The 23,814-nt window shown below is 38.4% G+C and overlaps 1 protein-coding gene and 1 long non-coding RNA gene across 4 annotated transcripts in view; one reads left to right on the top strand and one right to left on the bottom strand.

Annotated features, from left to right (window-relative positions):
- Nucleotides 1-866: 866 nt before the first annotated feature.
- On the bottom strand, nt 867-7,111 carry LOC118765077. Its single transcript, XR_005000925.1, has 3 exons — nt 6,521-7,111; nt 2,832-2,889; nt 867-1,014 (listed from the first exon to the last, which is right to left on the bottom strand). It is a non-coding gene; the product is annotated as an uncharacterized LOC118765077 (long non-coding RNA).
- The window catches only part of LOC115216174, a 46,842-nt gene continuing 28,327 nt past the window's right edge, over nt 5,300-23,814 (top strand). The window contains exons 1-4 of one of the 3 annotated variants that reach the window (XM_036506478.1): nt 5,300-5,585; nt 17,202-17,448; nt 21,372-21,519; nt 23,262-23,398. In XM_036506478.1, the coding sequence (XP_036362371.1) occupies nt 17,206-17,448; nt 21,372-21,519; nt 23,262-23,398 (528 nt within the window). In that variant the 5' untranslated portion in view covers nt 5,300-5,585; nt 17,202-17,205. Of the gene's footprint in view, nt 5,660-7,812; nt 8,528-17,201; nt 17,449-21,371; nt 21,520-23,261; nt 23,399-23,814 lie in introns of those variants that run through there. The other 2 variants (XM_036506477.1, XM_036506476.1) reach the window with 2 other exon arrangements.

Genomic DNA, 23,814 nt, shown 5'->3' with positions numbered 1-23,814 from the left:
AGTATTGGGAGAAATCGACAAAACCATATCACTTTCAGAAAGGACTAGATCGGGATTAGTCGTTACCAACTAGAGACTCCCGAGCCCACTTTCGCTAGACTTAAGTTAGAATTAGGTAGGGCTTAGCTGTGGTCCGAACCTAACTTGGGTTCAGGGGGGGTGTCAAAAGGGCTGGCATGTGCAACCTTATCACCTCTGCCTGTCAAACTCCCAACACATGTGTTCCCATTGTGACACTGATCCCACAGAACTGGGTTGGGTGTGCTAAACAAAACCAGAAAATGCACTTTGACTGTCATAGATTTTCTTCATGCATGCAAGGGAACGGTGCCTTGAATGCTTTAATGCCTTTTAGGCTTCATTTTACAAAATAACGGTTCAATGAGTACAAAAAAGGGTAAAAAGGTAAAGGGCATTGCTTATCGACAAAGTTTCTTACATACCCGGGCAACGCCGGGCTATGCTGCTAGTCTATCATAGTTAGGAAAACTGTACAATATCTTAGCTATTCTACTATAGAGTGCTTGTAACAAAAAGGTTATAGACTGCTAGTCCAGTTGCTGGTTACTCAGCATCCATATAATAATCATCCTTTATAAATAATTTGAAAAATAACAGGTACTCTTCAAAATGTCTGCATTTCCTGGATATATCTGATCTAATGCATAAAAAAGGTCTTGTTTCCAAGATTATCTGTTGCACACAGTACACACCTTTTTGCTTCCTATTTGGTTTGGAAAGGCCCGGATTTTACCAGGCTCTTCCGTGAAATAATATAGTTGAAAGCTGCTTCTTTTAATCTCAAGATGTAGTCAACCAATTTTGTAGTGTTCTTTTTATTTTTATTTTCAAAAGGGATACAGGATTATAAAATTATGTTTAGAGTTTTCTTCTCCCATGTCTTTGTAATATCTATGTGTTTCTAGTAGGTTGGTTCCTACAGATGTGATCTCTGCTTCATAAATAATTGCTTCCACATTTCATGACGAGTCAAGAGGGCAAATATTAGGGTCCCTGCAAGAATAATGCAACAAAAGGCATTCATGGCCACATATTTGAGAAAGAAAGGACATTATTAATGCCTTAAGCATTGTTGGCCTTAAAGTACCATAACCACTTACAATACTAAAAACTATAGCCACTAACAATACTACTGTGGACTTGTTTGAAGTTAAATTGCACTTAACTAGTTTACGTAAACTTTTCAGGAAGCTAATTAGAAAATATTAACATACATTAACATAATAACAGACCATCTGACTTGTATAATGTTTAAGAACAATATCTAAACATCAGCAGTAGTATGAAGAGGAGGAGGATCTTTTCTCAAGCAAAGAAATATTTGAGAATGAAGCCATCTACTACAATAGAGATTTACTATTCCACGGATTCAAAATGAAAATTACCAACAAATACATGAACTAAAAGGTGCCATAGTAATTTTATCTATATTTAAAGGCTCTGTATCAGTCTAAGTGATGAAGTGTGTGTGTGTGTCTGTATGAATTACAGGGTGGCAGTGCTAAGTAGTGATGTTTATAGATGCAAAGTTATTACCAGCAGACATCTGCTTGGGGCATACTTAAACCCTTAAGAAAACAATTCCCCATCACAACACAATACAGGGAATGGCTTACTTTCAGGTTCAAATCTGTCCCAAGCAAATTTCAACTGGTAATAACCTTGGATCTATGTTTATTTGTATGTTGTATGTAGACATGTAAATAGATATAGCTATGTGCTTGTTCAAATATAAGTGAATATGTGTATGTGCATATATATGTCTACGCATGTATATGTATGCATGAGTATGTGTGCATATAAAAATATATTTGCATGTATATGTATGCATGTCAGTGTGAATACATAAGTATAAGCGTATGTAAATGTGTGTATATAGGAATATACATTTTGTGCATAAAGGCAAATGTGTGTGTGTATATATATGTATGTATGTGCGTGTATGCATATGTGTGTGTATATCAATATATATGTATGTGTGTGTGTTTATATGTATAAATGTGTATCCATATATCCATAATAATGTATGCATGAACACTTATATATTGCATGTTCTAACTCTGTAACTCTTTTCTGTATTACTAGATATGTTTTTCTCCCCTTTAACTATCTTTATTACTCCTCATTACTAATTCTATACAAATGCTTCATCTAAATGCAAATTTTCCATTATTTGATTTTCTGTCAGAAGAATTTCTAATAAGGGGCTATCTTACAAGTTTTCTACAACAATTTTGAACTCCTATGTTACAATATATCTATATCTATCTCTCTCTCTATATATATATATATATTGCAACATATATATATATATATATATATATATGTTGCAATGAACACAAAATGAAGACAACTCAGGAGAGGAAAATTTAACAATTAAAAAGAAGCAAAAGAGTTTTGATGCTTCAGACACTAGTCCTTCATCAGCAAAATAAAGAATGAGAATGGGTGGTTGGAAAAATTGAGGCCAGGTAGGAATGCAGCTGTATGGGAAGGGTATCTGTGTATAGGGTTGGACATAGAGTGAAGTGTGTGTGGTTTTATAGGCTGGGTGTGCAAGTATGGGAGTATATTGGTATAGAATTGTGTGGAAGAAAGAGCAGGTGAAGTAAGAGTGGTGGGTGAGAAGGGAGGCAAGAAGAATTGCGAAGGAGAGTTGAAGCTGAAAGGTTTGAAGAGAGAAAATGAGCTCTTGTTCCCTCTGGAGGTAAGTGATGAAGAAGCAAGGGGCAGTGGCTATATCAAAGATTGGGAGGTGTTGGTTGAAACTGTTGGCAAAGTGGTAATATTAAGAACAAAAGACTCCTTACCATGTCATCTATCTCTGAGGTGCACCATGAACCTATCACCCGGCAGTGGCCAGTTTGTCTGATGTAGAAAAGATTACAGAGGAAACAATGGAATGCATATATAAGGTTAGTAAAAATGCAGTGGAAGGAGTGTCTAACGTGGAAAGTGTGGTGGTTGGATGCAGTAAAGGAGGTGGCATTAGAAAGGAAAAGAGAGGAGCAAAACAGGGAAGGAGATGGGTTATTGGAGGAGGAGGAAGATACTAGAGGTTGCAGGTGTTTGGAGGAAGGGATGGGTGGACAAAGGAAGAAAGTGGAGGTGACAGAGTTAGACTGAAGACAGTAGAAGAGGCAAAAGATGGTGCATTGTAGGAGCAGAGTGGTAGGTAAGTGAGTAGGGGATGTGGTGCTTGGGACTTTAGATGTGAAGTGTATGAGGAGTAAATCAATAACACAGGTGTGGGAGAGAGTTGATAAGGAAGGGAGGGTACCCTTGATAAATGAAGAGACAGACCTGCGTCTCAGAGTATGGATTACTGCTGTAGAGGTGCTAGAGATGAAGGAACTGGGAGTTAGGGATGGAGTGCTTAGCATGGGTAGGATAAAAAGTCATGGTAGGGGTGGGAATCAGTGGGTTTGTAGAAGATAGGAGTGGAAAGGATTGGGGTACAGTACTCAATAGAAACAGAGATATATAGCTAAAAAAATATTTTATGAATTAATTATAGGGATTCAATAGAACCTAGGCCCACTAACACGTAGGAAACCAGAAATGGCTAGGAACGATAACATAGAGTTCAAAAAGTAAGGTAAACAACAATGGTGAGTATCAGATACTGGCTGGATATTATAGGTATATAGGTACCAAATCCAACTATGGGCTGGTGGTTCTAGATGTGGAGTAGATATAAGAAAACATAAATGGTATTTAAGGCGGCGAGCTGGCAGAAACGTTAGCACGCCGGGTGAAATGCGTAGCCGTATTTCGTCTGTCGTTACGTTCTGAGTTCAAATTCCGCCGAAGTCCACTTTACCTTTCATCCTTTCGGGGTCGATTAAATAAGTACCAGTTACGCACTGGGGTCGATATAATCGATTTAATACCTATGTCCGTCCTTGTTTGTCCCCTCTATGTTTAGCCCCTTGTGGGTAGTAAAGAAATAGGTATTTAAAATTTACAACAGCCGTTTCGGCAGCATTTTATTGATATATTCATTGATTACATTATAACATATAACCATCTATCTTTAGGGAAAATTTTTAAGATTTAATATAATACATCAATAAAATTCTTTGAAACAGCTGTCATAAAATTTCAGTGCTGCTTGCATTCTCTTGTGTGTGTGTGTGTGTGTGTAAAATACAAAATGGGACAAGAACGCAAAACATCTGGACAACTAGGTGATACAAAAAGGGGCAACAAAACATCCAGAGATAGATGATACAAAAAAACAAGGATGGGTCATTCAAAGCTTTCTATCCTCAGTTAAGAACTGGATCATCCTCGCAATTTTGGCTGATTAATCTTGATATATATATATATATATAAATAAATATATATATATCTCGGGAAAAAATAAATATAAAATGCATAAAAGATCAGTCAACAGAACTTAATACAAGGGTGTAAGTAGTTTTTTCTATTTTTTTTCATTGCCAACATATTTTAAAAGTGACTTAATGGCCAAGGGTTTCATGCGTTTGTTAAGCGCTTCTCACAAAACTCTTGTAACATTCAACTGATTAAAAAAAATAAAAGCACAAACACGTACAAATCTTCTGATTCTCTAACAAATAAGTTTTAGGCAATCTTTTGGTATTCACACAACCTACCCCAACAAACCAAACTACATCTCTTCTCTTCCTCACATTTCCTCTTTCTTGCACTATACTTATCTCTCAGTCCTGTCCCCACGGGCCCTGCTCACCATATTATTGCTATCCAGTAGTCCTCTACCCCCTCTATATACCCAGGTCTTCACCAATCATGCATTCTCCACCCCCACTCGCTAATCACGCTTCTTTGGCAATGTCCTGCCACTTATATTATGACCTCCATACGTCAAGGGTATGCCCTGGCACTTACCACCATCTGTCCCTTTCTCTCTTCCTTTACTCTACCATCCCATTTATATTCTGATCCCTGTCCCTTGTGAGTACGCCTCAACACTTCACCATCATCTCTCGCCTTCTCTTGCTCTTCATTCAGGCTGAGAAACCATGTCTCCTTTACATTAGCACACCTGTTTCTGTCATTCTCTCTCTCTCTCTCTCTCTCTCTCGCCAGGTAACCATGTACCGCCTCTACAGCAAGACACCTGTTTCTGTCCCTCTGTCTCACTCTAACCTTTCATTATCTGACACAAGATCACCTCCTCCCCCATCCCGTCCCCTCACCTCCCAAAGGATCTTTGTCTTGCTAGTTACTTGCTGACCCTGCCAGTGTTGGTGCCACACAAAATGCATCCAGTCCACTGTGCTGTGTGGTTGGTGTTAGGAAGAGCATCCAAACATAAAAACCATGCGGGAACAGACACAGAAGTTAAGTACAGTTTCTGCTTGGCCAGTTTCTGTCAAACTACCCAACCCATGAAAAGATGGTGAATGATATTTGTTTACTAATATCGTAAAACTGACAGATTTCAAATCTGTGAAAATTATTTAAATATTTTTGTTAACACATTTCAGCAATATTAATAAAGAAACCTGTTACAAATGAAGAAATAGGTGCGAATGAATGGAAAACAGGTTGTATTTATAGCCGCAGCACACAAGGTATTTTCCTTTCCAACTACTTATAATTTATTGGATGTTTCAAACTTTAGTTTGCAGTTCAGAGACTAGAAACGGTGAGTAAGCAAATTATTTAAAAATACACTAAATAAACAAAATTTATAATTTCTAACTTGGGTATAAACCACAAGGTAACGTTGACTTCGAAAAAATGTAAGTAAATAACTTAATCCAGGAAAATAAATGACAGGAACAGTTCAATAAATTAATATAATGTTTCTTCTCTTTCTTCATAGTTATATTTGAGATATTAAATAAAACGTTATTTATTTACACCTGTACGTAAAAATATTGTATAAATTATCATTGTCAAGTAGTTAATTAAATAATTTAAAATATTATTGTATTATTTATAGTAATTAAATGAAGTATATATTTACTTGCCCCAAACTAACTTTTTACCTGTGATTTTTATTTCCGTTCGCCAACTTGCAACTATAAACTATCATATTTCCCGTTTTCCATTAGTAATACCCGAACATTGTTTTATAGCTCGATTTATGCATAAACTACTTTACATACACAAGTTGTAGTTACTGCTGTTAGATAAATAAACCGTGTTTTAAAGTTTTGTGGCCTGACCGTAACTTATTTAGAATTGTTCTTGATCTGAAATCGTGTGATAAAACTGAAACGATTACATCGTAGAAGAATCAATATAAACTTTTAAAAAAAATATGAATAAATGTGGTTCCTGAAATAAATGTAAAATAATAATTCCGTTGTCCATTTACGACTTTGTCAGTCACAGTTCAAGTATGTGAAAAATAAAAGTCACATAACGATGAAATTATTATTTCACGGTAATGTTAGATCAATTCCTTTATCAAAACAGAAAATATGAATCGTTCGATTAAGTAAACTCTAAACAAGTTACTGGTTGAATAAAAGAAGATAAAACATTGCTATAACATTACTTCACTTCCTCGTCCAATGGGAGGGTCACTGCTTCCGTAGCCGAACGGAACAAAATCCTTAAAGTATCGGGCCTTGTCAGTGAATCATTTGCAATATTTGACGTTTGAGGCGTTTGGAGGGGCTGGGCCACTAACAACGAAGTTCTTGTCATCGTTGGCGGCTCACCTTATCGAGGTATCAGGGGAGACTCGTGAGCGTGCTTAGCTGTTCTTGGCGTCCTACCCTCGCCATCCACCCGTAGTAATGTTGCCGGGGTGTCGGCTTGCTTCAGTAGGTTCCACTGAACCTTGTGGTATGCCACCAACTGAGGCACTTGGTGCTGAATTTTCTGAAATAATGTTCTGAATGTGTTATAGCTTTTTCATGCATTTAGAAAAGACCATTTGCTTAGCTGATATACCGGTTGTGGTATAACTACAGATGTGTACCCCCACCCGACTTTGTTGCCTTGCAACTTCCAGGAAAATGGATACTTTTCAACGAAATGTTCAACAAATACCTCTTGGATGCTGTGGATTCAGAGTATATAGAGGAATTTTCTGAGGGATGGGGAGAGGAGTTTCGGAAAATTTTTCCGTCATAACTTTCAAGGAAACGTGTATCTTGTAATGAAATTTGGTTAATATAAGAATTGACTCCCGTTAACGAAAAAAAAACCCCAGCCTGCTAGGTGTTAAAATTGTGTCGAAAACGAATATGAAAAATAAAATTTGTGCAAACGAACATGGGGCGGGGGAGAGGACTTTCGGAAAATTCACAAGATCCGATTTTCCCCTTTCAGGAAAATAGATATATATTGATGAAATTTTATAGAGATACAGCACAAATTACGATTACAAAGACATTTCGATTTAAAATTACGATTATAAAGACATAGGTGCTGAGCCAGTGACTCAACTTGTAGTATTTCGTTATATTACTCCAATGAATGCATTTGTTACATCTCAAGCACAGATTTTTTAAAAATTACTTCAAAAGGTAAAAAACCCGACGTATACGACAGATATGTAAAATATATGTTGCGTACTTCTTCCTCTGTTCATTCGGATAAGTTGTAGAAATTGTTGCACGCACACACAAACGCAAAAAAAAAGTTCGAATAAAGTTAAAAATTCAAAAATTGGTGGTGGCGGGGTGTTAAAATTTTGAAAACGTGATTTTTTTTTTTGCATATTCAGAATCTCCGTCAGCGAAAACCTAGTAATCCGCTGAGATAAAAAAAAATTTCTGAAAGCTCGGTGTTTTTTTTTTGAGGGGTGGGGGGCGAAGAGGCTGTCGTCAAGCTCCAACGTTCGGTGGGGACCACGCGTGTGTTACTTCGGTATCATCATTCCATAAAATGTGTTGGGGGTGGGGGTGTCGTGGTCCTCCTGAGGAAGGTGTTGAAACTGCAGTTTAGAACAAACCATTTTTTCATTTCAAGACAAACTCAAACCCAAACTGTTTGACAAGACGCTTTTATGATAGACTGTTGTTATACAATAGAAAGAGAGGCGGAAAATGATACCTTGGTTCCCTTTATACTTGAATTAAAAATATTCTTTTCCACATTTTAAATTACTAAAATTATTGTTTTATATATCCTACTTTCGAAGTTTCAATTTTGTTATTGACGCAGCTGGTGCTATTAAGTTAGACATGGCCTGGACCAATCTTTGGTCGAAACATATCTAAGTTATGTAACTAATACTTTAGTGTTAATCATTTATTAGCTCTCGCGCCGGCGGGGTAAGGTGCACATGGTTTTCATAGCTCCCGACAGTGGATACTCAAAGAAACAAAGAATGGAACGGAACTCAACCTGGCTTTTCAACAGAAAAGCCTTTGAAACTCATGATTTTGTAATCACAAGGAGATAATGTCGTCTCTATGAAGATTTACATAATATTATATGCCGTAAAACAAATTCAAATTGGCAGTGCCTGCAAGAACTTCAGAATTGGTTCCAAACTCTATGATAGGTAGTATCTTATCGAGAACCTTCATGTTACCATCGTCACAGACCCGTGAGTACATAGTAATTTTTTTCCTGCTTTATATATATATATATATATATTACACACACATTGATCTCGCATTTCATACGTTCAAACATATTCTACCTCCTACAAAAGTGATCCGAGAAGGAGATCAACATTCTCATAAACGCATGGTTCTGTCTTTCCCAAACTAAAGACAGACGCTTTGTAACTGAATTATTTTGCCAAAGGAATATTCAAACTGTTCGACAACCGATCGAAGAAGCAGATGCAGAATAAATCTAAACATATTCGTCGTAACTCGTTTAATTTTGAGATGCTTCGACATGTATTTTCTCCAACTACCCTTCAACAAGAACAGAAACTGCTGCGGTCACTCCTCAATCCTCACCCAATTAATGACCCTTTAAATTCAACAATCAGCAGTCCTTCATATTCTTCATTCCTTCCCCACAATTGACCCATCATCATTGCCATCATTCTCTAACTGCAGCCACCACAACTACAATATCAACCACCATGGTTGCTCCTCTAGACTAGCGCAAGTGTCTCTTTACGGCTGTGCAATAACAGAACACATCACTAGGATTTGAGAATCTGTATCACCCCGAATATGGTTCAGGTCTCTCTTTGAGGACGACAGAGCACGCCAAGAGTCGAAGTGACATACGTAGGGGGTGGGTAGTGAAAGAAACCGTTTAAAAAGGGAAAAAGTCATTGATGCGACACTTATGAATGTCGGTGTTTATACATTATTTTTGTATTTTGTAATTTTTTGTTTATTTATTGTTTAATTTTCGTACATCTCAAAATTCTTCAGTTTCATTTTTACTCTCTTCCACTTTTCTATTGCACTTCTACTACACGGTGGCCTGGTTGGATTTTAACATTGGCGGCCTGTTTGGGAGCAGGGGGGGGGGGTAAAATAAAATAAAAATGTTTTAGGCCATGCGGCGAGTGACCAACAGATCAGCATAGTTAAATGATTTTGTTACGTTCTACCAGCCTCCGTCCTCCCGTCCCACCTCCTCTGCCACATTCTAGGTGAGTTAACTCGTATCCCCTATCTCTCCCCTTCCCCTACCCCTTCTATCATCAGATTCAGTCTGAATTAGTCCTGCTCACCTCTTTATTCACCTCACAACTCCCGTAACAGCCTCCTGCCCCTCTCCTCCCGAACCCTACCTCCAGTATTAATGTTCTTCATTCATCCCCTACTTCCCCTCATTCACCCCACCCTTCCCGTAACAGCCAGCCTGTTGCCATCGCCTCCTGTCCTTCCCCAGCCGAACCCCACCGCCACTATTAATTCTCTTTATTCATCCCCCTACCTCCCCTTACTCACTCCACCCTTCCTGTAACAACCAGCCTGCTACCATCACCTCCTGCACCCCACCCAAATCCAGCGCCAATCTTCTCCCACTGCCATCCCCTCTGAATTCTACTTCTGATGCTACCCGTTCACCCCTCAAGCTGTGTTCTCTGCACCTGTACATGTAGCTATTTGAAGACCATCAAGTGTCACTTGTGTAGATACCACAGGAGCTGCGTTGGCATAACTAAGGTTCAAGCCGAATTTTTTTCACACTGGACATGCAACCAATGCCATTTCAGCTCCAACATACTTTGTAGGGCAGAACCTTGCACTGAAATTCAGATCCCTATTGAGGAATATGCCCCTGCCTACCAGGGCTTGTCCAAGTTGAAGCTCATCAATCAGATCCCTAAAGGAGCTTGGACTTGTTTTGCCTGTGTTCTTAAAGAATGTTTGCTTATCCAACAACACCTCGGATTGACAGAAACTGCTCATTCCCTCTCGTCTCTCTCCACATGACAAACGTGAGTACTGGATCTCTTGCATCTTCCCTTAAACCAAGGATTGGCAAACCAGAGTAAATTAACCTAAGTGGGGGTAAAAGCGAGAACTCATCAGTCATAAGTAAAGTTATATAAAAACTGTGTTCCTTTTTACAACAGAAATTTTTCTTCTGGCAACACTGCTTCTGTCCAGTGTAATAAACATGTTTAGAAGACTTTTTTGGATGTCAGCTGCTGCAAAGGCTTTCAAAATTGCACATGAGGAGACAGTCAAAAGTTGCTTCCTTTTGCAACAACCTACTTTTGTGAACAAGGATTTTCCACTTTAATTCATCATCATCGTTAAACGTCCGTTCTCCATGCTAGCATGGGTTGGACGGTTCGACCGGAGATCTAGGAAGCCAGAAGGCTGCACCAGGCTCCAGTCTGATCTGGCAGTGTTTCTACAGCTGGATGCCCTTCCTAACATCAACCACTCCGTGAGTGTAGTGGGTACTTTTTACGTGCCAGTCGAGGCTGGCAACAGCCACGATCGGATTGGTGCTTTTTACGTGCCACCGGCACGGAAGCCAGTCAAGGAGGCGCTGGCATCGGCCACATTTGGATGGTGCTTTTTACGTTCCACCGGTACAGGGGTCACAACTACAGTTTCCATTGATTTTTGATGTTGGTGTACTTGACTCAATAGATCTCCTCAAGCACAGGGTCGAAACGGTGTTTCTTTACTTGCCACCCGCACAGTAGTCAGTCCAGCGGCACTGGCAACTGCCGGGTGCCAGTCATAGGATTGGTTCAATTGCGATTCCGATTTCACTTGCCCCAACAGGTCTTCACAAGCAGAGTTTAGTGTCCACTGAAGGGAGGTTGGCATGGGTGCCAGTCGTCGGATGAGGTTCGATTTTGACTTCACTTGCCTCAACAGGTATTTGCGTGTCCAAGGAAGGAAAGGAATGCATAAGTGGGCTGGCTACATCCCTGGCAAGGGACATGGGATGGACTCACTTATCCTGCTGGGTCTTCTCATGCACAGCATATTTCCAAAGGTCTCGGTCACTAGTCATTGCCTCGGTGAGGCCTAAAGTTCGAAGGTCGTGCTTCACCACCTCGTCCCAGGTTTTCCTGGGTCTACCTCTTCCACGGGTTCCCTCAACCGCTAGGGATTGGCACTTTTTCACACACCTATCTTCATCCATTCTCGCCACATGACCATACCAGTGCAATCGTCTCTCTTACTCACCACAGCTGATGCTTCTTAGGTCCAACTTTACTCTCAAGGTACTTACACTCTGTCGACTATGTACACTGATATTACACATTTATCAGAGCATACTGGCTTCATTCCTCGTGAGCTTATGCATGTCCTCAGCAGTCACGGCCTATGTTTCACTGCCATGTAGCATGGCTGTTCATACACATGCATCATACAATCTGCCTTTTACTCTGAGCGAGAGGCCTTTAGTCACCAGCAGAGGTAAGAGCTCCCTGAACTTTGCCCAGGCTATTCATACTCTAGCAGTTACACTTTCAGCACACCCACCCCTGCTACTGACTTGGTCACCTAGGTAACGGAAGCTATCAACTACTTCTAGTTTTTCCCCCTGGAAAGTGACGGAAGTTGTTTTCTGCAGATTTTCAGTGTTTATTGCTCCTGAGCATCTGCCACATACAAAAACTATCTTCCCAGTTAGCCTTCCTTTGACATTGCTGCCCCTCTTATGTGTCCATAGCTTACGCTGGGCACATCTTATAGAGTTTCTACCTATGCCTTTCCTACAGATCAAGCAGGGCCATCTTCCTGGAGGCGTTTGTGGTTTGTCTACCTTCCTACTTATTTAATTAAACCAGAGAAATCAATTGGACTCCAAAAACTGCATTCCAATTGCTCTGGCATCAAAATGCCCCAATTTTGATGTAATTCCAACAAAAAGATAACATCATTTCTCCAAAACCTAAGGTGGAAAAGTTTGTAGAAAAATCCTTTTGTTACATAATGAGGATATTAATGTATTTTATCACATTTGTTTTATACTTTTTATATTTATAATTGTATTCTCCATATAAATAGATTTAAAGAACCTTTTGAATTCAAAGAATCTATGATTTTCTTCCTTTCAATTCAAGGGGGTAATGTTGATACAAATAAATATATTTTGGGGGAATTGCTTAAAAAAGTTCCCTGACCCCTGCCTTAAACGGCAGCTTGACCTGTTCAAGCCCACCCCAACTACTGTTCATCTCAGGTCAGTGATCGGCACAACCCTAAACAATGATCAACCACCATTAATTCCAAATTCAGTGAATCTGACATTAAAGGAGCTATTCACCTCCTCTCTGTCTTCACTCACCTCAGTATACCAGATTCCCTCAATTGATTAAAGGGGAAACATCCTCCAGGTGACTACCTACACTGGCCTAACTCGCCATCTTCACATCAGATTGTAAACATGTTTACAGACTCCTTCCCCATTATCGCAGTTCCTCCTTCATCAGCATGGTGCTCTCTTGGAGCCTCAATTACCAACCAAGCTTTCAAATCTATCTTTCAATTCAAGATGGCTAACCTTGAACAACTTTTTAAAAAATCTTGAGGTAATTGAGCCCCACCAAGGTTTATTTTTATACTTAGGAATTACGTGTCGATTCCCAAGTTATTGTATTTTCTCAGAGTTGGTCCCTCTTATAAATTCTCATCTCTCCAATACTTTGATGACCTAATCTTCAAGAAACTTATCAATGTCAGACTCTCCAGAGTCCTTTAATCAGGCTGCTTTGCCCAAACAGTTTTTGAGTTTAGGTCTATGAAAGTGTTCATCTTTATCTCTTCCCTGTTTTCTTTCCTCCATCCACATTTGCTTCCCTTTGGATGATAACATCCTCTCCTCTTCAACATGGATGAGTTCTAATAGAGATGGATGAAGCTCTGTTACAATGGAGAGAGCTGGGTTTGTCAGTTTCTGTTACTGTTGAGGATAGATGGAAGCAGAGAGTACAGGTCAATCTGCACTCAGGTGCCACTTTCAAGTCTCTTCTTGACCAACCTGATCAATTTTCAAGCTGTCGCCTTCTTTCTGCTCATGCAAAATTCTTGGGGGACTGGATTGATACCATGCCTTTGGCCAACATTGGAGGTCTGCTCAGTCTAGATGAGCTCTGTATCTTCATTGTACTCAGAGTGGGAGCTGACATCTGTAAGGGACTGAGATGTTGCTGTCTTAGGCCCCTTAACTCCACAGATCTTCAGGTCTGCCATGCCACTTAAATGCTGGTCGTTTCACTCATCTCATCAATCAGGCCCTGGCCTAGGTTAATATCCCCTCGGTTCTGGAGCCAGCAGGATTATCCAGAAGTGATGGGAAGAGACCAGATGGTCTTAACCTCTGTCCCTGGGTAAGAGGTAGGTGCCTCATCTGGAATTCCACAGTCTGTGACTCTTTTGCTCCCTCCCACATTCCAGATGCTGCAACAAATGGGAGGATCACTGCTTCTGTAGCTGAATTGAATGAGACCCTGATGTATTCAGGCTTGTCAGTGAACTATCTCTTCCAACCTGTGGCGTTTGAAACATTTGGAGGGACTGGGTCACTAACAGTGAAGTTCTTGTCATCATTGGCCTATTCCTATTCTACCTTACTGTTCCTATTCTACCTTACCAAGCTGTCAGGTGATGCCTGTGAGGGTGCTTAGCTGTTCTCAATGCCTTAGCCTCGCCATCCACCCATGTTAATGCTACAAGTGAGTTGGCATGCTTCAGTAGGTAGAGTTGAACCTGGTGGTATGCAACCAATTGGGGCATTTGGTGTTGCACTTATGTTTTTTTTTCTTTCTCTTTTTTATCTTTCTTTTGTAAAATATATTCCTTTTCACTGAATTATTACAAATTGTAGCAATTATTTGGTACCTCCTGACACTGCTGTCAGCCTGTCAGATATTGCAGATAGAAAAACAGTCAATAATTTCTTTTGATAGATGAAGGTGGTTTAAGATTTTAATTTTTAAAATGCAAATTACAGATGTTTCAGAATGTGGAATGCAATAAAATTAAGTATATATATATATATCTCTTTTACTTGTTTCAGTCATTTGACTGCGGCCATGCTGGAGCACCGCCTTTAGTCGAGCAAATCGACCCCGGGACTTATTCTTTGTAAGCCCAGTACTTATTCTATCGGTCTCTTTTGCCGAACCGCTAAGTGACGTAAACACACCAGCATCAGTTGTCAAGCAATGCTAGGGGGACAAACACAAACACACACATACATATCTATATATATGTATATATATATATATATATATATATATATATATATATATATATATATACATACATACATATATACGACAGGCTTCTTTCAGTTTCCGTCTACCAAATCCACTCACAAGGCATTGGTCGGCCCGGGGCTATAGCAGAAGACACTTGCCCAAGATGCCACGCAGTGGGACTGAACCCGGAACCATGTGGTTGGTTAGCAAGCTACTTACCACACAGCCACTCCTGCGCCTTATATATATATATATATATTATATATATATATATATAATAATCATCATCATCATCATTTAACATTCGTTTTCCATGCTGGGCATGGGTTAGACAGTTTGACTGGAGCTGATAAACCAGAGAGCTGCACCAGGCTCCAGTCATCTGTTTTGGCTTGGTTCCTATGGCTGGATCCCCTTCCTAATGGCAATATACATATATACACATGCACATATATACATGCATGCGCACACACACACACACACACACATATATATATATATGGAAAAATGTGTGTGTGTGTATATATATATATATATATATATATGGGAAAATGTGTGTGTGTGTGTATATATATATATATATATATATCTATATATAAACGGCAGTTTGTCTGTCTGTGTGTCTGTCAGGTTGTACCCTCACCCTGACCACGGCTTTCAACCGATTCTGATGAAACTTGACACACACATAACCCAATGTCATAATTCAAAACTAACGCAGTGAAAATTTTGAAAAGTTCCCCCAGTTCTGAAAAAAATCGATAAATTCATCATTGGCTCGAGAATCTAAGCTTATCACATTTTCTCTCTAGGGGACACAACTCGACCATTTTATCGCCCAAAGGGACAGCTAGGAACATCGTATACACAGAAGTATTCGAGTGAAGAGAAGACATTGCAACCTACACATGCGCCTTCGTTCCCTAGAGGGAAAGGACTAGATTGGGATTAGTCGTTGCCTACTAGGGGCTCTTACATACCCGGGCAACGCCGGGCTATGCTGCTAGTATATATATATATATATATATATATATGTATGTACACACACACACAGTTAATTCAAGAAAGTCAAATCTTCATTAGGTATTATATAATCCAAGGTATTCCACTGGTTTAATCTGTATCATATAATGGTAAAGTCATTAGTATATGTTTAGGATTATTGAAGATGTTTGTTAAATGTAACAAGGTAAATGTAAATTTACTCCGATTTGATAAAAAGAAACAGCTGTAAATGGTTCCGAACTACAATTAAATAATGACTTTTTAATACCAATAATCAACTTCTCATGGTTAATTATTGTTCCATTTCTTTTCTTTTGCTATATATATTAAACCATGGTTTTACCTTAAATTACCTACTACTGTATACCTTAGAGCTAGAACTATACATAATGAGGCAATACACCAGGAGTGCCTATGGATACATCTATCCCTTAGATGGTTGCATAACCTCTAACTTATATTTTCTTATATATATATATATGTATACTAGCTGATATACCCGGTAATTCCTAGAAAAGCGGGGCTTAACCCTCGGTTCTGTTCTCATAATTGTTTCACTATTTTAACAACAACAATACAAAGTATATAGCCCTTAAAATGGTTTTTGTGCATTTACAGAGAATACCAAACTGTTTTACATAGGATCTCATTTTTAGGAAATCCCAAATCATGAAGTCAATTAAGTAATAACATGAAATTAGTTATCCGATAGTAAGAATTCAAATAAAGTAGCTCCGGAAAGGGTTTAATGCATTCCCAGAGTATATAGAACATAGGAGGAAATACCAATAAGGTATGTATACCAAAATCATGAAGCATGTTACATAATAACAGGCTAATTAGATATGAGATAATAACAATTCAAAGTAAATAACTCTGAAAAGGGCTTTTGTGCATTCCCAGAGAATATAACCCTCAGGGGTGCTAGTGTTGAAATAGATTTACAATGAATGTAGAAAAAGACTGACATTTAGTTTTATAGTAGACATACAAATAAATTTGCATATAGATTTAAGAATAAAATAACATGTAGATTATCAATACATTTACAAAACATGTAGATTATCAATCTACTTATGAAAACATCAACACATCTATCGATATGAATTAAGAAAATGTTCCTACATGTAAGCAGCGTGTGAACTGTATGAATACAGTGCAGACTGCAATATTATCGATAGGTAAATGGTGATTTCTGTCTGCTTGTGTTGTTGAATGTTACATAGAATACATCATTACAAAACATTAACACATCTATCAATATGAATTAAGGTGTTCCTACATGTAAACAGGGTGTGATCTTTGTGCTGACAATGCATTTGTCTAAAAGCAGAACAGTTCTTCATGCGGCACTTGTCAATTGGCTGAAGTGACATGAAAGGCATCATCCACGATCGGATGGTGCTTTTTACATGCCACCAGCACAGAAGTCAGTCAGGGCGAGGGGGCTGGCATCGACCATGTTCAGATGGCGCTTTTTATGTGCCACCAGCACAGGGACCACAACTACAATTTCCATTTGATTGTGATTTGATTTCATTTGATGTTGATTATGTATAAGATAAAAGGAGATGTGTATTGAACTGGATAATCAATGCTATCTTATTTTCTATTTCAGTAAAATGGGAAATGTTACAAAATGTTGTGGAAAATTAAATCAGTCCAAATCCAATTCTGAATTGCATGAATTAGTTATGTGTGAGGAGGAAAAATGCATTTCAAGAAAAATGAGTGCTTCTGCCATGGAATTCCCTGATACTAGTAAAGCACAACTTATAGATTTGAAAGACTATGAATACCCCTTTGAGAATTTGGTGTTTGAAGGTGGTGGAAATAAAGGCATTGCTTATTGTGGTTGTTTACACGTGAGATTTTATGTTTTTCTATGAGTTACATTTATTTAAAGCAGATTGAAAGCTTACATAGGATACAGCATCATCATCATTATTATCAATGTCATTGTTATTGTTGTTGTCATCATCATAATCATTTTGTGTGTGCCTTCTGTACTGTCATAGTTTGGATAAGTCATCAGTACCCACTAATTTCTTATTTGAAGTTAATGCTTCCATAGATGGGCTAGAGACCACATAATTACTTAGAGGTTCAATTTTGACATACTTTTTAATAACCATTTGCCTTTCCTAATACCTATTTCTTTACTACCCACGAGGGGTTAAACACAGAAGGGACAAACAAGGACAGACAAACGGATTAAGTCGATTACATCGACCCCAGTGCGTAACTGGTACTTAATTTATCGACCCCGAAAGGATGAAAGGCAAAGTCGACCTCGGCGGAATTTGAACTCAGAACGTAACGGCAGACGAAATACGGCTACGCATTTCGCCCAGTGTGCTAAAGTTTCTGCCAGTTCGCCGCCTAATACCATAGCACCAGCACTGGAGAGGTTGTCTTAACTTCAGCAAGACTAAAAATCAAACTGACCCAGAAAGTGATGAAACTGAAAGAACTTGGGTAAAAGGGTGATAGAAGAGGGAATATCGAAAGACTGATATAGAAACCCATCTGCTGAATTTTGGTGAGGAAACCATAAAGGGGAAAGGAGACAGGATGATAAAGGAGTAATGAAAATGAGAGAATGATGTGTATCATCAATGATTAATGGAGGAGGAAGTAAGTGAGAAAAAGAGATAGGAACCAGTAGAGCTAGATAATGAGAGAAGGAGGGAGGAAGAGGGGAAAAGAGTGAGAGAGGGAGAGTGATAAAAAGATTCAACATACAGGAGCTGCCACAAATAATTATCTTCTTCAATTCTTCTGTTATGGTGTGGAAGACCATCAGGGGTCTGAGAATTGAACCCACTTCGAAAGCTAGATGTTTGCTGATAATTTCTACCAAGCAGTAGTTGCCAGAGCACTTCTTTATGCTTGTAAAATGTGGATTCCTTATCAGAACCACACCAAATTTCATCTACTTCTTGCAATTAACCAAAAGCAAAAGAAAAGCAACGCTTAATATTCCAAGAACAAACAGAAAAGACAACGGTTGAGGCAATGATTATCACACATCTGTTTTACAGGATTGGTTGTGCTCAAAGGATAGATAATGAATGACTACCAGAGACCATTTTTTATTCTGAAATACAAGAAAATGTTACTATGGAAGACCACAATTGAAATTCACAGATGTCCTAAAGCATAACCTTACACTCTGTAATATTGTAGTTTGAGATTGTCGTGGAGGCTAGAATATTTTCACACACACATGTATTTTCCCTGTGCTGGCACCACTAATAAGCACCCAGTACACTCTGTAAAGTTGTTGGTGTTAGGAAAGGCATCCAACTGTAGAAACCATACCAAAACAGATGACTGGAGCCTGGTGCACTCTCCAGTCTTGCCAGTTCCTGTCAAACTGTTCAACTCATGCCAGCATGGAAAACAGATGTTTTGATGATGATGATAGCGGAGGAATCTCTACTCTCTTAGCTGCAAACACTTTGAGTGCAGCAGAAAAGACAAGAAGTACCAAAGACCGCAGACGAGAAAGAGCTGGCTAGTTACTATTGGTGAAAAATCGCCAACAATCCTAAGCAAATAATGTCACTAAATCTTGGATCCCACAGTCCACCAGGGGGTGGGGACCAATGTTAGAATGAAGGTGGTGGGTGGAGCAACTTCTTGGATTGATAAACTTCATGGTGAATGCTTGTGCTACATGTTCAAAGATCAATATTTCTGTTACATGTCACTTGTCTGAGATTAATTATTCTATCATATACTGATAACCCCACTTCCTTTAATTATTTCTCTGCCAACAATATGCCTAATACAGACATTCCAGTGCTCTTACTCACCTGAAAAAGTCGTAGCTATGTTTATGATGATACAGAATATGATTGACAAGGAGATCAAAGCAAACCATCAGAATGCCATAAGCAAAGACAGGAATGAAAATCTATAAATTGTTAGATACTTTGATCAAATGATGCATAAAAAATTAAATCAAAATACAAGGACCTTGAAATGGAAATAAGCAAGATGAGAGAAAAGAAAAAAAATACCAAGTTCCAAATAAACTGTGCATTGAGAATGATAAATGTGATATTCTGGCATGTTCTGTGAATCGCCATAGGGAGTTATCTTCCTTGTACGATTTTGTTACCTGCATAGAACAGGAATTGAACACTCTTACAAGTTGTGGACTCCTGAAATGCAGAGAGAGAGAGAGAGAGTCTTTCTTCCTGTAATGTTCCCTTGGTACATAATCCCTGACGATGCATTGTGTCCTGGTCTCTGTTTAATCTACAGCAGGCACAGTCCCAGGAATTTTTCAAAGGGAGGGCATGAAGTCAGGATAGAATACAATTCCAGGAGGAAAGAGTGTAATAACATTATTTAGAAGGGCACACTTCTTTTCCTGAGGGGGGGGGGGGACATGCTTCTCAGGGACCCCCTGGTCCGCCCATGTACATATGATATTACTTTAATAGCAGGGTTATAACCCTTTGAATTCAATCCAGTCCTGACTTATGAAAATAAGACATTTCATCTACCAATGAGTTTCTGAACTGTTAATTGATAGACACAACAGCTCTATAAGGAGCCAAGGACCATTCTGTCAAGGTACTGACACCACTGAGATACTTGAAAGATTTGAGAAGTATATGAAGCAAGCAGAATTGGCATTCATTCCAGAAGATTTCACTGATGCTAAAAAGAAAAATCTGATACAGATATGACTCTCTTTGATTATACAGGCAAAGTCAAAACAGAAGATTGTATCAACCAAGCAATAAAAAAAACATCAAAGATGGTTTGAAAGTTGTTATGAATCTGGAATACTCCAAATACAAACTCTTAAATGACATGCCTCAAGGAAGCAAGATGTTTTTGGAGACTGGTGTCTGCAGGTTTTAAAGCAAGCAATGAGTTGCCCATTGAATAACTATATACCAAACAGTGCAGCCAGAGGTGTCATTGCCATGCAAACCTCAATCTCCCACCTTCAGAAGAAAGTCCTACGAGAAAGATCTGATTATGAAATACTCATTAGACTGGGCAGGGGGATACGCTTGAAACAACTGACCAGCAAGTGGCCAATACGTTGCAAACAGAGTCTGCTGTGCATTCCTATAAGACTCCTTGTAAGATCCACAACAAGAGAGTCTTAAAGGAATGATGAATTACAATGCAAGTGCACACTATAAGACAAGTGTGAAGCCAGTGCCTAACACGAGACCAATATCAGCAGGAACAATGCACAATCAGATCATCCCGGATGATTCAACCAGAAAAGAGAGCTAAAAAATTGTTTGATAAACGAAACCATGCCAGATGCATGTTGGCAACCATATGCTCATAGGATAGAGAAAATCCAAAAGTAACTGAAATCAAGGACTGAACAGGGCAATCAGAAACTCACCTATGATGCATCCAAATGGAAACACCCACTGGACAGACCAGCATGTTTGTCATAAGAGAAGGAAGGCTAAGAAGTCTGACAGAAATAGTAACGAAATGGATTTGAGCTTGTTGATCACAGACCATCTACAGGAAGCAGAAACACAACCTGCTAATGCATTAGTAGGTATCAATCAGCAAGTAGTTCCAGAGAACTTTGATGCAGTAATAGAAATTGTCAACCGCCACCTTACCTATGAAACTATTTTCAGAACTGAGATGAGTAGAAATATGATATTCTGGCATGCTCTGTGTAGCTCTCCACAGGTCAGGAGGATGTTGCTAACAATGACAATGATGTTGTTGTTATTGTTATTCTCTTTTTCTTTAAACTGAACTGTTGTTTTCTTTTGTTTTCTAGGTACTTGAAGAACTTGGTGTATTAAATAATATAAAACGCCTAGCTGGTGCAAGTGCTGGGGCAATGGTTGCTGCATTAATCAGTGTTGGCGTTTCAAGTGATGAGCTCTTGGACTACTTAGGTCAAGACATTGGCAAGTTGATGCTTGGTAAGTACTACTATAACATTTTAGCAGAATGTGCGGCCATCATATTCATAATAGGGATATTGATATACTACTGTTGAGGGGTCTTATCTTGTGGTTACTTGGTGACCCCATTGGTGTTAGTGCCATGTAAGTGGTTTGTTAAGTGGTTGGCACTAGAAAGGGCCAAAACAAACATAGAACCTGTCCAACCCCTGCCATCATAGAAAAAGGGATGTTAAATAATTATGATCATTTGATGGAAGATGCAGCTATCACATGATAATATAGATATTAATATTGTACTGTAATTACTTGGAGAGGGTGTGGCTTTCACATATTAGGGATATCAATATAATACTTTTATGGAAGGTGAAGATACTTTATCAAAGTAATGCTATTTGTGTTTGTATCAAACCTTGGTTTTATGAAAGTCTTGATATCACAAGCTAGTGATGGTCGTATTTGTATGTAGTTTTATGGAGTATTAGGATTTCACAGCATCTTTTTTGGTACAACTCTTCATATCAGTTACACAACAAGCCCACAACTTCAAGTTTCCAATTCACTTGAAGCTATGATTCAGTGGTAAAGCTTATTGCATAAAACACAAGGGAAAGGTCAGTCATTATCAATAACTGAGAACTAAGATATTATCTGGGATGTAAAGGATGTCTTCATTCAGTGCTTTGCATGCAAACTCTCTACCAGCCACTCATCAACCAAATTGAATCTGTAGAATCTTGCTGACAAAGCTAAATCACACGCTGCTTCCCCTCTTCTGCCTCTATCTTGCACAGTCCTCAAGTATGAAAGTACCTTCAATTACTCAAATTTGATGAGGCAACTGGTTAGCAGTTTCTTACAAACAGTTGACCTCCAAAGCCAGCTTCTGTCCTCACCAAATATGTCTTTTTAATGAGATTTATTTTAATTTATTGAAACACATAATTATATCTCATTCCTAAAAAGGGCAAACTCTTCAACCTACCAACTCCCAATATGTCATAGTCACTTGTAGCATCTCAAAGCCGATGGAAATCATTATAACAAGCAATCTCCTTTAGTCAACCTCATCTCAGTATGTTTGTGACTATGAACAAGACTGATTTTCACAATTATATATAGTCATTAGAGTAGTTATGTTTATTTTGCTTTCTGATCCAATTCTTTCATAATCTACTGCTGCCTCTGCACAGAGGAATGAGGTTGGGTTTTCTGTAATGTCACATGACACAGGTAACCAATCAAATGCTTAGCAGTTACCTGAAAATATGAGCTGTAGCTCTTCTACTTCTATATTAAGTCTTTAGATATAGGTGCCGTTTTAAAAATATAGTTAGAGACTTGTTGAGGAAGATATGACTGCTACATTTAAATGAAAGCAACTATGTTCCCTGTATGCATATAATGTAATAGTTATGGTTCAGAGGCTAGGATGCTGTATTAGAAGACATTTGATTCTAACTCTTATATTTCTAAGTTCAATTCCTACTGAGACTAAATTATAATTTTAATGCTACTTTGTTCAATAAAAAAGGTACCAGTTATATATTAGGATAATGTAAATTATTTACTACACTTTACCACTTTTTATGAAAATGAGCATACGCCAAACAAAGAATCTACAACAAATATGTTTGATGATTAAATTTCTAGAGAAGTTTATTTTCACATTTGTCGCTTGGAGCAGTTGAAGATGTATATATCTTGTTACCAAAACTATAATCAACTGTCACATTGTTGCTTTAATTTTTTTCTTGTAGATCATGAATGGGGATATTTAAGCCTTTTACCAAACCTAATCAAGAACTTTGGCTGGAATCATGGCAAAAGAATTGAAGAATGGTTTAAAAAAGTACTTGAAAAAAAAACTGGCAATGCAGATGTTACTTTCTGGGAGGTGAGTGTTTTCTAACTTTCTGGTTGATTATTAGTACAGAAATAGATATCATTAGCCAATCGTTGTCATCAGTGTCATCACTAGCTACCAGTGTTGTAGTTGTCATAACTTTTATTGTCATCAATGCAATTACTTTCCATGTATCATGATCTTGTACCATATCATCTGTGAGATCTAGTCACTGTTATTTCATCTGTGAGATATCAATATTTCTTTTCAAGTTTTCTTAGTCAACTTCTGTTCCTAATAAATTCACCATTAAACTTTAATCTATTTTACACTACTCACATTACATGTCCATGTTTGGATTTTCTGTGAAGATAGTTAAATGTCTAAGAACAATCTACTTTCACAGGAACTAAGACAACATACTGTTTTGAGTTGAACTTGATTTACCAACCAATATTCTATCTGTG

The sequence above is a fragment of the Octopus sinensis genome, linkage group LG10 (genome assembly GCF_006345805.1).
Source record: "Octopus sinensis linkage group LG10, ASM634580v1, whole genome shotgun sequence".
Taxonomy (NCBI): domain Eukaryota; kingdom Metazoa; phylum Mollusca; class Cephalopoda; order Octopoda; family Octopodidae; genus Octopus; species Octopus sinensis.
The sequence above is the reverse complement of the archived record's forward strand: the minus strand, read 5'-3'. Positions and strand labels throughout refer to the sequence as shown.